Raw genomic sequence first — 13,654 nt, forward strand, 5'->3', positions numbered from 1 at the left:
GTTACAATAAATAGACACTGTGTTGTTGTTCTTTATATGTTCAAAATTCAAGAGGAACTGAAATGGACATATGTTAATCACATTATGCATTGAGCAACATATTGGACATCTGTGAAAATGTATTACGATCGACAGGAATGGACAATTAATCACTTTATGAGACAAAATAAAAATACTTTTTCTCAGTGGTGCAGAATTCAGAGGCTAGGTGACTCACTCAGGCAATCCAAACAGAAATTAAATCTTCCTATTCCAAAACCCATACTCCACAGTCCATTGAATTTGAAAACATCCATCTAATACATATTTGCCTGGTTTGCAGAGTCAGCCCCATAAGAAAGTAAGTCTGGGTTATAGCACATATCTCATATTTGTGGACATGATTTTACACTATGTATTAGCAGGTGAAATTGTGGTACATTTCAGTACCTCAAAGAACAAAAATCAGCTGGAGTCTGAAGGTACCAAAATGACATAACTTTGATTATATAATTTCACAGGTTTCAAAGGATGTGTACAACTGTAATAAAAGGTGCACAGTTGTGGTACCTATAAGGAACCAGTACCAAAAGCAAACATGGCATAATGCAATATTTATTTATTAATTTATTAATTCTTATTGTTTGTGTTGTTGTTGTATGCATTGGATGATGATTTCAAGTGCATGCCACCTGCAGGGTAACTTATTCCACCAGTTACATCAAATACATATTTAAAAAGTATGTGTCTGCTTGTTTTGCATTATTTAGTCATTTGGGTCCTTTGGTTTAATACCTGTGTGCCTAAGTTTACCTCATCGAAAGATAAAATATGTGAAACTAACGGGATAGCACCCCAGTGACAGGTACCCATTCCATTCCGTTCTTTATTACGAGATATTTTTCAGTTTTACTGCAAGTAGCTAAAGCCCATGACAGCTGCATTTTCAACAAGTCCACTTGGAGTCTATGCTTTTGTTATTTCAGAAGGTTTTCATCTTCCCTTCAAAGTATTATCTTGGATGAAGCAATGGCAATCAATGGCATAATTAATTGATTGATTGACTGATTAGCTCAAGGTAGCTCCTGTTTAGTGATTTAGATCACTGTTATAGAAACATTACCTGCCTTCCTATCGGATTGGATATTGTTCTATCCTGTATATGGAATGCATTTCCACCATAGCAAATAATTTGAACATACATCACAGTGTTGAGATTGACGAAATGACTACCTTAGCAAAGTTCATTTTTTTACTTTGGGTGAAAACAATGGGTCTACTAGAAAGCCAAATACCAGAATATGAAACTCAGAGCAGGATTCTGTGAGAGAACTACAATAGACAGCATTTATGACGAATCTATACTGACACCTGGTGGACACAGCTAAAAAATAAATATAAATAATTGTATTGCAGATCTATTTCGTTAATTCTCTTGTGTGGATGAGTTGCAGAGTTTGAAACAGACAGATGCCTTGCATCATTTAATTACTTTAAAAATAAAAGCTACTTTTTTTTCTTATTTCATAAAAGCAACATATTATACATAGCACATGATTATTGGGATGCTATGTATGGCAGTACTATAAAATGCCAAAGAAGCCAAAGAAGTACGGAGTCCACTTCACTAGTTTCTGACATTTCGATTCAGCTAACGATCAATGAACTGTCTGAGAACGGTACACGTTTTATAAATTTAAACTACAAGTCCCAGGCATGTAGACACAAACTTCCGACTTCCTTTCCTCTTCCTGCATTTCCGGAAGTAACCTGATAGCTAGGCGAGAAGACCGGGAGCATTAACAGATCCTACTTTAAAATAAACAAATAAATAAAGATCGTGGACAGACACTTAATTTAATACTGTAACAAGATACAGGATGTCTAGACAATCAAACAGAACCACCGAGAGCAAGAAAATGGTAAGCCCAGGTATCTCGTTAGCTGTGTAGCTTCTGATGATCCTGCTGATTTAGCTAGCTTGCTAGTAAGTATGCTAGTTGTTTTGACTGAATATGGACATTTTCTTACAAAAAAACTACCTGTATGGTTTTCGGCTTTTTATAAGAGCAACCAAAATAAATCACATGAGCTAGCCCGCCAGCGTGGTTAAAAAAAGGGCAACATAACTGATATTTCTAGCCTGCTAGGTAACATTAGGCAGTTTACGTTGGTTACATTATAATCGGATAATTTGTGCAGACTAAATAATTTAACTAGGCACGATCATCGTACAGACGGATGCACTGTGTGCTTTTGTGAGCTATACAGAAGGTGATGCTAATGCATCCACGTTATTGTAACGTTAACGGTACGTTATGTAGTAGATCGCTAAAGCAGCATTTTGGCTACAACAGCAACGTCACCGCAGTCAGGTGACATTCATACAATTTCTTGTTTTGTTTAGTTTTAAAAATTGAAACATTGTAACAGTTCTTAATGCAGTTATTTTTCTGGGAGGGCGCATTCCAAATGTATTCATAAGCTTTAGGTTAGACTGCAAAATCTTCAACTTCAAAATAGCTATAGTAAAACAGAAGAAACATTACAAGTGTACAAACCATAAAATACATTAGAAACATGTGAAATTGTAACCTGCAGTTACATATTATACATAGGCTAGCAATAGATTGGGTAGTGTGACTACCTGCATTTTGCAAATGTACAAGGTATTCACGCCAATCGCATTATAATAAACTGATGAATTCAGTTCTATTCCTATGTGTGGTTTGGTCATGAGTAACGTTATGGATCTGAATCAGGTCCTTCATGCCAGGCACGGATTAGCTAAGCTTCATTCACTTTGATAACGGAAGTCTTGTGGAAGTGTTTTGTCCGCTCCGTCACTGCATTTGTTTCCTGATGATGTCTCTCCTCTCTCTTGTCTTGCCTGCTCTCTCCCTTCGCCTCTCATTCCCTAGCTTTGGTATTTGCCATTTATTTCAGCTTCTGCATCTATGCATCGCATGGTAGGTTTTTTCACATTTGTCTGATAGCTTTGAATAAGGCATGTCAGCCAAGGCTGAGCGGGCTTTGTTCATTTCAAAATAAAGCAACAGTTGTGCTTTTGGACATTTGCCCATGGCACCCTGGCTGTTAATTATTTCAACGTTTATTTTAATTTTGAAAGCACAATATTTTAGTAAGTTTGTTTTTTGTTTTCTTTTCGTCAGTGTGATGAACAGGTATAAAAAATTGAGGCCTTATGTAAGTTTCTAGGCTACTGAAGAGAGTCCAGGTGCGTAATTATGGTGCCAGCTGATTCCTTAGGGTTCAGGTGTGAATTGGAAGACAAGTACTTAGTCAGATAAATGGCTCTGCCTTTAATGCTGTTAGGCTTAAGTGCAGTTTATTTAAGATAAATTGGCCTTAAAAGCTTGCTTCATAAATCAACTGTCTTCCAAATGAAACAGCGGAGTTAGAGTGCCTCTGCGAATATATCCTGCAGAGTAATAGAAAAAGGGCAAAGGGGCTCTCAAAAATTTGGCACAACTCAGAATTGGCTTTGGGCTCTTGTGCAACACATTCAGGGCTGCATTCAAAGGTTTCTCTCTGTTGTCATTTTAAGTAAAGGGTCCTCATATTGCTAGTGCAGCAGCCAGGCCATTAGGAGCTTTCTCTTGAGGTCTGAGGAGTCATAAGAAAGCCCAGTCACTTGGAGAGCATTAAAGAGGTGAATTGTGGGTAGCTTCCTTGCTAGGAATGGCAGTGCTGTCTCGCTAAGTGCCAAATCTGAACAGTGGAGTTTTAACTCTTAAGAGTTAGCTGTCCAAGTTCAAACATTGCTTTCGGAAAGTGAAACTTTACGTACTGCTTAGCACCACAAGGATTGCTATGCAGGTTTATGTTGTCATTAACTTCATAATTTGGATGTTATGAAGATAGGGATTCCTCAGTTCAATCACAGAGGAGGTGGTCCTCCTTTAGACCTATGGTGTGGACCATAAGTTGGTGCCAAATGCAAGCATGCCTGTCTGCGAATATAGGTCATTTCACTGTTATGCTGTCACATTTCCTTTGATGTGATCACCTTGTTTCCCTACATTATCGCTGAAATCCTGCTCATTTTAAACCATTCTCCCAACTATGAAAAAATCATTGACCGTTGACTATTTTTTTTTCTCTCTTTTGCATGTGGAACACAAAAAAAAAATACTATTAGCATGATTGAACCTCAGTGTATACAAAGCATATATGTGTAGGAGTGCAGTAATGTGACAGGAGGGCTCTAGTGTGGGACCTCAGATGCTGACCTCTATCCTTGTCCCTGTTTGTCCTCCCTCCTGCAGAATTCGGAGCTCTTTACTCTCACATATGGGGCCCTGGTCACCCAGCTGTGTAAGGACTACGAGAATGACGAAGAAGTCAACAAACAGCTGGACAAGATGTGAGTGTCCATGTCTGCATGACTGGCCAATATGGTGCCTTGGCTTAGCCAACTTTGGCTGTTATTTGACGTAATAGTTTGTTCTGCTGGCGAGGTTTGTTAGTTGGTGCATAGGCTGTGGGCTTTTTGATATTTCAGTAGAAACAGCATGAGCAAAGATGTAGCCTACTAGTCAGTTACAAAGAAGAGTCTATTTTCCCCTGTCTATACACTCGTACAGCATGACCCCCCATTCTTATTTATTATTTGGTTAGCAGTATCTATGCTGAACCTGTGATGATAAAGGTTCAGAAAGTAATGCCAATGATAGTCATTTCATTGTCTGTGGTCACTTTCATAGTTATTGTGAAACATTATTTTGACTTGAGCAAATTAACATTTAAAAAATAATAGTATAGTTGTTTTTGTTCAAAGTGTGATTAAAGCGACGAGGGAAAGGGGGCATTGTTGGCTATCAAGATTATAAAAATTCAGAAACAACATTGTGTGGTGGACCATACTAAAAAACAAGGACAAGAACCCAGATCTGAAGTTTTCTGTGCTCCCGTGCAAAAAGCTGCTAACTAAAATTATTATTATGAAAGCAGCTATTATAGCTAATGACATTGGTTCTGGGCTTTGTATTTGTACAGCCCACCATACAACAGCATGGCAGTGTTTTTATAAACTTGATCCACTGACTGTAAAATATATGGAGTGCAACGGATGGGGGCGTGGCCTAATTACAGGCACACTGATGCATACATATTACGTAACCAGACGTAGGCTTAAGCGCAGCGGCTTCTGGCAGTTGATTAAAATCTTTGCATTTCACTCATTGCAAATGCCACTGAAAATACATTTTTAGGATTTGATGAGCAGATTTGAAACGCAAATAACAAACAATAATCCCAGTTCTTTTAAATTTTGAACAGGTTACATTTCGGAACTGGCTCTCTATACCCAACCCTATCTACAAGTTGTACACAACCTGTATGCAGCTTGCAACCCCATACTCTGGCTCCCAAATGTTGCATTAAATCATTAAACCATTTACATTAACTATCATGAGTATATCATTAAACCTTCAAAAGTTTACCAGACACTACATACGAGCCAGACTCCATTCTGCGGTCTCCGGGTGCCTAGCCCCTCCCCCTTGCGTGTGTGCACTTCCTGGTCATGAATCTGCTAAGTGAAAGTAATGTAATGAATTGTCGCAGTGCTGCACGACTGCAACGTATGCTTTCCTTCTCCAGCGCAGTAGGGTGGGGACCAGTAGGCAGCGGGTTGTTTGTTAACACAGAAAGTGTGAAATGTGCCACCTCGGCCATTCGAGTTTCCCTCTGACATGCAGAATGGAAGAAGCAAATGTTTGCTTTCTTCTAGTCTTTTGGATTTACGTTTCCACTCTACAGCACGGTGCCAAATTCTCCACCCCTGTCATATTTTACAGGAAGCGGTGAAATATCCTTCCAGGGACAAAACAGTGAAGCTCACGTTGAATCGCTATATTTAACTCCGCCATCGTTGCCTTATCCATTTTCTAAAAGGAATGGAAATGTCTGGCCGAGCTTTTGCCTTGTCTGAGCTTGAAGTCTTGTCTTACAGCGATGGAATGTATTTTCACTCAGGTATTCTCTTATCATGTAAAAGAAATGATAGGGCCGTCAGAAACCTTTTCATTTTAAAAACTTTGTTTCATAGCCTTGCAGTCTACTTGGTAGGCCTAATTAGTTTCAGCTCATTTCAGAGAAACGGCAAATTCCGAGAAAAAAATTGATTTCAATAGTTTATTTTTTATACAGAATCACGAATAAATGTCTGGTCAGAATACCAATGTCCATATTTAACTGACAGGATGGGTAAAGCGAGTTAGAAATAATTTAATTAAATCTTATTATTCAAAACATTGCAATCCCGTACAAGAGAGACGTACTACCAATAAGTTTATCTGTTTGCTACCTTGCGATTTTAATCAATCCTACATTGGATGGAACATCTTAGATTGCATGGAACATTTTTATGCATCGTCTCGTCTCGGATGTGTTCATTTATTTGACTTTTGAGCCCTGTTGTGTAAGTGCCCGCACTTTTCCAAATGCTTTGGAAACATGTCCATGTTATTGTTTTCAGGACCACAGACTTAACAAATGATTGCTCAGGGGTAGCATTTAGAGGCTCAGATAATTAATCACAATTACCCTGGTATAAGCACTATTTTGTTTTTCAAATATTTGTTTTTCCTTTGCCTTGTGCCAGACAAAACAGAATACTTTGTTTTCTCTGGGAGAAATTTTCATTCCTTTTCTAAATTCTTCTATTTGGAATGCCCTATTGGATTCGTAAGCCTGCCTCATTGCTGTAATTTTCTCTGTCATTTTGGAGCGGATAAAAATTGGTTCTCTAGCTGAGCTATAGAGCCAGTGGAGTATATTTAATGCCCAGCAGACATGGGTTCATGCCTAAGGACCGCCTGCACACCCATCTGAATTATTAACTTTTGGCTATGATATAGGCTATGCTTGTGTCATTACAGTATCGCATAGCTTTGGTCACATGCGCAAAGACCGATATTTAAAATATTTGACAAATAACTTTCAGGCTAGTAGCTTGTAGGTATAGGACAGTAGTATTAATAGCTATTAGTAGCTATTTTTAAGTAGCTATTTTAGGCTATATGGAACAGTGATTACAGAGATGTATGTTGAGAAATCCAAATGTTCACATTCTGTTTAGAGAGGAAGATGATAAGCCGTTTTTTGGGTCAGGACTAGGCATTGCAAAACGAAATTGAGTGAATGCAAAGGGATCGACTCCAAAGCCTGACAGGGATTGTTTTGAAAAAGTCATATCTTGTGTTCAGCCTTGTCCAAAGCTTTGAATGCAATCTTGATTTTTCTGTGCAGTGCTTCTGGTTCAGGCTCAGGTCAGACTGGACCCAGACTCTCAAATCTAAACAAATCTGCCTTGTTTTTTTTCTAGGCTATGTTTTTTTCCATTCTTCATTAAGGCACGATAGCGGAAAAGAAATGGGCGAAAAATGATACCGGTGAGCGACAGTGTGGATATTTTGTGTGGGTGCGTCTTTGTTCTCAATCCGCTCTGGCCTGCACTTCTTTTTTTAGGGGGTACAATATTGGAGTGAGGCTCATCGAAGACTTCCTGGCTCGATCCAGTGTGGGGAGGTGTCACGATTTCCGAGAAACAGCCGATGTCATCGCGAAGGTAACGGAAAGTTGGCGTGCCTATCGGAGCGCAAATGCAGAAAAACCACCCAGATGTAACCGATAAACGGAAAAATAATGCAGAGGAAGGCCATGGCATTTCGAACTTAGGACTGCGGAAGCCTGCAGAATTTCTTTGCTTTCATAACGTTTCTGATTTTATTTTTGGAGTCGTGCAGGTGAAGAAATAGCCAAGCCCTTCCCCTATAAAGCCAGGAATCCCACACACGTGTGCACTGGCCCAGCGTCCGGCAGTCTGAAGTCAGATTCCACTCCTGCGCTTATTGTTTTTGTGCATGATATCAAGGCACGCCGTTACTTACACCTCATGTAAAACAAAGACATTCATCCAGCAAATTAGTTCACGCTGCAGGAATGACTATCCAGTTTCCCCAACACCGCAGTACCGGACCAAGAATTCAGATATTAATCTTTGACTGGACCGTTTACGGTGAACGTTCCTGTGGTAGTGCTTAAGTGAACTGGGCTATGGACAAGAGGGTTTCGGGTTTGAATCTCATAATCCCACTGCTGTTCTTTCCTTGAGCCAAGGTGCTTAAAGCAAACCTTGTGGTAGGAACAAAAGTTTATGCAAAGCATAGTTATGGTGGAACTCCACAGATTGATCAAGAATATCCATATGACTGAAATCTAGATTATGCTTGCCTGAAGGTAGCTCACTGTAATTTAGCCAGAACATTTTGAAAAGCGCTCTTTGTTTTTGTATGTTCCGCTTGTGTTTGGATACACTTTTTGCTCTTCAAGCACAATAATAACCATATTTGTCCTTTGCACTTCAAAGAATTGCCATGCTACGCAAGACATAAAGCACCTTAAATGCATGTAAAACATGACTTGGCCATATCACTATCCTCAGACATCCAGACAGTATTAATTTTGTGCCCTGTTACGCATGAGGACTGAGCTGGCATCGGGGTGCTTTGGGTGGGTTGGCAGTTCAGAATGTTGGCTGTGTTTCCTCGCAGGTGGCATTCAAGATGTATCTGGGCATTACTCCCAGCGTGACCAACTGGAGCCCGGCAGGGGACGAGTTCTCCCTCATCCTGGAGAGTAACCCGCTGGTGGACTTTGTGGAGCTGCCAGACAACCACAGCACCCTGGTGTACTCAAACCTTCTTTGTGGGGTGCTGAGGGGAGCCCTGGAGATGGTGAGGAGCGAAGGGGCAAATGCATGATGATTTTGGGGGCTGACATATGAGGAATGCCCTGAGAACAGAAGTCCAGCCTTGACGAAGGCCTGGAGACTGTGCTGTGCAATGAACTATGAGCCTCGATGGTCTGCACGGCCTGTTCTCATCGTTATGTTCATGTGTGTGAGGCTTGATGAGCAGAGGTATGTGACCTGATAGATGGCCGCAGAAATAGAGCGATGTTAAGGCATGCGCCAGTAGTGCAAGACGGACGCATTGCATGACCTTTGACCTTCGACCCCACTCTGTTACTCTGCAGGTCCAAATGGCGGTGGATGTTCGGTTCGCCCAGGACACGCTAAGAGGGGACAACGTGACCGAGATCCGCATGAAGTTCATCAAGAGGATCGAGGAGAACCTTCCTGCCGGAGACGAGTGAGAAGAGCTGGGCTGGTGAGGAGCCGGCAGCTGGTGGGCCTAAGACATGGAGAGGGGAGAGAGAGACTGCAGCTGTGATTTGTATATACTAACGTGTTCAGAGAAACCCCATTCACAGATCCTTGTAGGAACAGGCACAGTTTCATTTTTAGGGACACCCCTCTCCATGTTAACTCCTGAATCTTTGGGACCGGTTTTCCCAGCACCGACAAAAAAAATACACTTGTACACTATGGCTGCTGGGAATGGGATCTAGCTCTCCGAGTTAAGGCATGTCCAGGATTCTGTTCAGGTTGGTTTGTTTGCCTTTTGATACAGAATTATCATTTAACAAGATGTTTTGTTTTGTTTTGTGTCTGTCTCATGTTTTCCATTATAGAGTGTAGAATGTGGTGCATTCTGACTATTTTTTATTAGTTTTTTTTTTTTTTTTTGGTTGGTGAAAATTCATCACCACCATCAAAAAGGCTGTTCTGTATTATAAAAAAAAATTCTTTTTGCCTGCCATTTTTATGCAACATATAAAATATCATGCCCCTGGCATGGCAATTTAACTTATGAAATATACTATTAAAGAAACTTAATAAACTCTCTTGGAGATGGAACATAATCTCAGACTACATCTTTTTCTAAATCCCCTGTAGTCATACTTGATTCAGTATTACCATTGTATTTTCAGATTATGTCAATAATACCCTCATATTATTTATGGCTATGATTGTGTGTGTGTGTGTGTGCAGGTGGGGTGGGATTTCCTAAAGCGAATATCATTTTATTGTGTTTAGGAATTAAGCGACTTAAAACCTGCAGTAATTTTAGTTGTAGGCGATGGATGAGGGTTGATCGATGTGTGCAATTAAAACTGGTGGAGAGAGCAGGAAATCTGAATGTCTGCCTCAGGCTCTGCATGTCTTTAGAGGCAGGTCACCAGTCAACATGGTTCACCTTCAGCATGTGCTTCACCATATTAACATTACGGCTCTGAGGTTTTTTTCTAGTACATGTAATTTCATCTCATGGAATAACAACAAGAATTAATTAATGAGCTAATTATTAATCACAACACACTACATTGTTTAGTAGTTGTTTATTGTGTATGTTATATACTTATATAACATCTTAATAACATCTGACTCACATAATATTTAATATCTGGATCGAGAATATTAACTGTATGGGTGTAGGGTGGAAGGTATAATTCTAGCCCACAGCCATTCAGAAATAACTTTGTTTAGGATGCGAGTCTGTTGGGAAGATTGGCAGTATCTGTGGAGATTTGACATGTTCTGGAAAGAACATGACATGTAGTAGAAGCTAGCATAGCAGGTATCTCATTTGGGTGATGCAGCATGCAGGACACATCCCTGTGACACGTCCCTTCTTCATTTCACAACTGTTATTTCAGGTATAACGAGGCTCTGAGTTTCAGTAAGTACTAACCAGCTAACCTCAACCACTGTTTGCTTCTTAGCAATGCTGAAGCAGTCCTACTAACGCTCGTCTGTCAGGATTGTTTTGGAAAAATTCATTTTAATGAGGTGGCGGGAGTGAAAAGGTTGGCTGTTGTCAAAAGTATCGTGTTCCACCACAAGAATGTCAGTCTTTTCCAGGCACCAGCACCAATGATTTCATTATTATGGCTGTATTTATAGAGCCATTTCAGGGTTTTCACTTCTCAGGCATGCCATTCACAAGCTAAGCACAGGCAACCATTTGCTGGTTTACAAGGTTTTTGTGTTTACTCTTCCTGTTTTGGTTTTTGAGAGTGAAGTAAATGCCGCCTATAGCACTACTGTTGTAAAACTAATTTTATGGATTAAATGTTAACACAAAAAACATTTGGTATATTGTGCTTTCCAGGAAATTGAATTTACTGACTGAAACCATAGTGATATCGGTGGTGACCACCAGAGGTAGCTGTGATCACTGTATCGCAAGATTTCAGTTTCTTTCCCAATGGTCTTTCATCTTGGCATCTGATTTAGCATTCCATAGGTTTGGTATGTAAATCATCTGCATGCTGTCAGATTTTAATGGTTTGGAATGTTATTTACTAAATCAATCCTGAAGCCTTGTTACCTTGAATTATCATTTTCATGAAAGACAACCCCTGCCCTGCGTATCATACTATATATTATTACTTAGTGAATGTATATATTGGAAGGAAACAGATGGGAAATGGTTCTGTGCTGATACCCAGTGTAAATCACTTGACTTAGCCATACTGTCTGGAAGATGTATAGTACTGGGATTGTGTACAATGAAAAAACACCACTGTTACTCTTCCATATGTCCCCAGGAATTCTTTTCCTGATACGTGACAACTCTGTTGATGCCTTTTCTCCATTGCTCTCCGGTATTGACCGTTGTCTCCTTTTGGTAGGGTAACCACTCTTCTTCGCCCTCGCCAATTTTCAGACATTGGGATGGTGTGTGTGTGTGTGTGCGAGAGCGTGTGCCTGTGCGTGTTTCTTTTGGCATGAGGCTACTGAAAGCAAACACCCAGACGAATAGGAGAAATTTCAGGAGAAACGGAGAGATCATTCCTTCTGTTTTGATTTTCTCTCCCAGTCTGTCTCCCTGTAGCCCCATCTTGAGTCGGCCCGTTCCCCGGGCCTGGATGAAGTCCGAGTGCCCGTGCAGGCTCTGTACAGACCATCCAGTGCCCTCTCATCCTGCCAGGACATAATGTCCATTGTGGCAGAACAGTGAGGTCTGAGTTACTGTTGAACACTACTCTTTCTCTGTGCCTCTTTAGCACCGCTTGGTCTCCGGAGTGTTCCACTGTGGCGCTGAACTGCAGGGGGACAAACCTACACAAAAAAATAAATCTGTTCTCCTTCATCCCTCCTTGTCACCATACTTTGTTTTGCTTTTCCCCTTTTTCCCTCTGCCTTCTTACTATCCCAGTTCATGAAAACAAGTAGCAAATGTTGCAGACCAGAGACGATACACACCAATCTAGTTTAAGCTTTATAAATGCTACCATGTGGCCTTTATAGAAAACAAATGGGGAATGGCACGCTGTAACAATAAATTCCTCTAGATGGCCCGGTCCTGGCCTACAGTTATTGAATCCCCCCCCCCCATCCGCCCACCCACCCACCCTTCCTCTCTCACTTTTAAGCTTTGCCAGGGAGCTGGGATCGGTGGGATGAGGGAGAAAGGAGAAAGCCCAAACAAAGGAGAGGGAGGGCACTGAAGAACATACCTTGTGGGAATATCAAACGCGGGCCGAAACGTGCCAGACCATCCCTCTGGAAGCGAGGACGCTCCCTCGTCCTTCCCGTCCGGACGGGGAGAATTTGGAATGGGCCGGGATTCTGAGGTTGCAGGGAAAGCTGGGGTCCATGCTGTGAGTGGGCAGGTTCCTGGAAATCCACAGACTGTGATTCATACAAGCTGGAAGCAAAGACCTTCATCTGGTGCAATTAATAGCCAAATCTGATATACACATGAGAGGATGTCTTATATGAGGCTATGGTACATATTTCCGGTATTAAAATGTTTTTCTTTGAACCGGAGTGAGAGCAAGCAGCGGTTTCGCTAAAATGTGAAAGTGCTCAGTGTTTACTGTGGTACCTGGCAAGCACCATGTTTTCACATGTTAAGATCTGCACTAATACAGCATGGCTGCTCATACCACAATGCAATTTTACCCTGGAACACGCACGGCATTGTGGGAAAGAACTTGTGGCCCATTTCCTGCCTTGAAGCATGTCCAGTTTCTCTCAAATGGTCTAAGATGAGCAATTTAATCAGTTTTCTGTTGCTAATCTGGATGAAATAGACTAGTGTTGGGGTGGTTTGTCAATAAGCTTGCCAGATTCAGAGAAATGTTGCCTAAACTGCAGCTGAAGCTGATTTACCAGTTCAGTAGATATTGCTCATCTATGTTTCATGCTAATGCATTTTCTATAGGTTTCGCTCAGTGACTTGGTGACTCAGTGCTAGCTCGAAATTGAGCAAGGACTGCAGAGTGGTTTGTGTTCATGTTACCTGGCGTTTGTAAATCCTATAAAACAGAAAGAACAAATATATGAAGAAAATGACCTCAGTGACAGTTGGAAAATTATCTTTTGGTAAGAGATAAGTGTTTCTACACCATATGGCACCAATTACAAGCAAATTATTTTATTTACTATGGCTGACATAGTGTTACTGTATACCGTTTTGTATTGATGTGCTGTGAAGTACTGCCATTCTTTATGAATGCTTTATAAATGGTAGTGGCATGCTTTTACAGTTATTATTCACAGCTTATGAAACATTTTTAAAGTTAAAATACATTTATTTTACAGTTTGTAACACAGCTCTTTTCAGTTCCACACTGAATTGTTTTGTTGGACTCAGTAAGAGAATATAGTATTGTGCTTTTCTTTGCCTTTGTCTAAGAACTGTCCCACCATAAAAGTTTGAATTCATGCATATGCAAAACCAGGTCAACAGAACCAGGTTACATGTTTTAGGTTAGATGCTTTATATTCACTGTC

The 13,654-nt window shown here is 40.6% G+C and overlaps 1 protein-coding gene across 2 annotated transcripts; it reads left to right on the forward strand.

Moving 5' to 3' along the window:
• The first annotated feature begins 1,718 nt into the window (after nt 1-1,718).
• Nucleotides 1,719-9,771, forward strand: trappc3 (trafficking protein particle complex subunit 3). 2 transcript variants are annotated; one of them, XM_064347646.1, is made up of 5 exons: nt 1,719-1,901; nt 4,269-4,366; nt 7,474-7,573; nt 8,559-8,741; nt 9,043-9,771. In XM_064347646.1, exons 1-5 carry the CDS (start codon nt 1,860-1,862, stop codon nt 9,160-9,162), a joined length of 543 nt encoding a protein of 180 aa, XP_064203716.1. In that variant the 5' UTR covers nt 1,719-1,859; the 3' UTR covers nt 9,163-9,771. The 2 variants fall into 2 exon arrangements, with proteins under 2 accessions (XP_064203716.1, XP_064203717.1); XM_064347647.1 differs by lacking the exon at nt 1,719-1,901 and adding an exon at nt 2,922-2,948.
• The last annotated feature ends 3,883 nt before the right edge of the window (nt 9,772-13,654 follow it).

Source organism: Anguilla rostrata, chromosome 8 (assembly GCF_018555375.3).
Source record: "Anguilla rostrata isolate EN2019 chromosome 8, ASM1855537v3, whole genome shotgun sequence".
NCBI lineage: Eukaryota > Metazoa > Chordata > Actinopteri > Anguilliformes > Anguillidae > Anguilla > Anguilla rostrata.

Bases quoted from the DNA above. Each gene is read 5' to 3' on its own strand.
- trappc3 (XM_064347646.1), top strand. From the start codon at position 1,860: ATGTCTAGACAATCAAACAGAACCACCGAGAGCAAGAAAATG. The intron at 4,367-7,473 runs GTGAGTGTCCAT...TTCTTTTTTTAG, and splicing joins AACAAACAGCTGGACAAGAT to GGGGTACAATATTGGAGTGA. The intron at 7,574-8,558 runs GTAACGGAAAGT...GTTTCCTCGCAG, and splicing joins CAGCCGATGTCATCGCGAAG to GTGGCATTCAAGATGTATCT.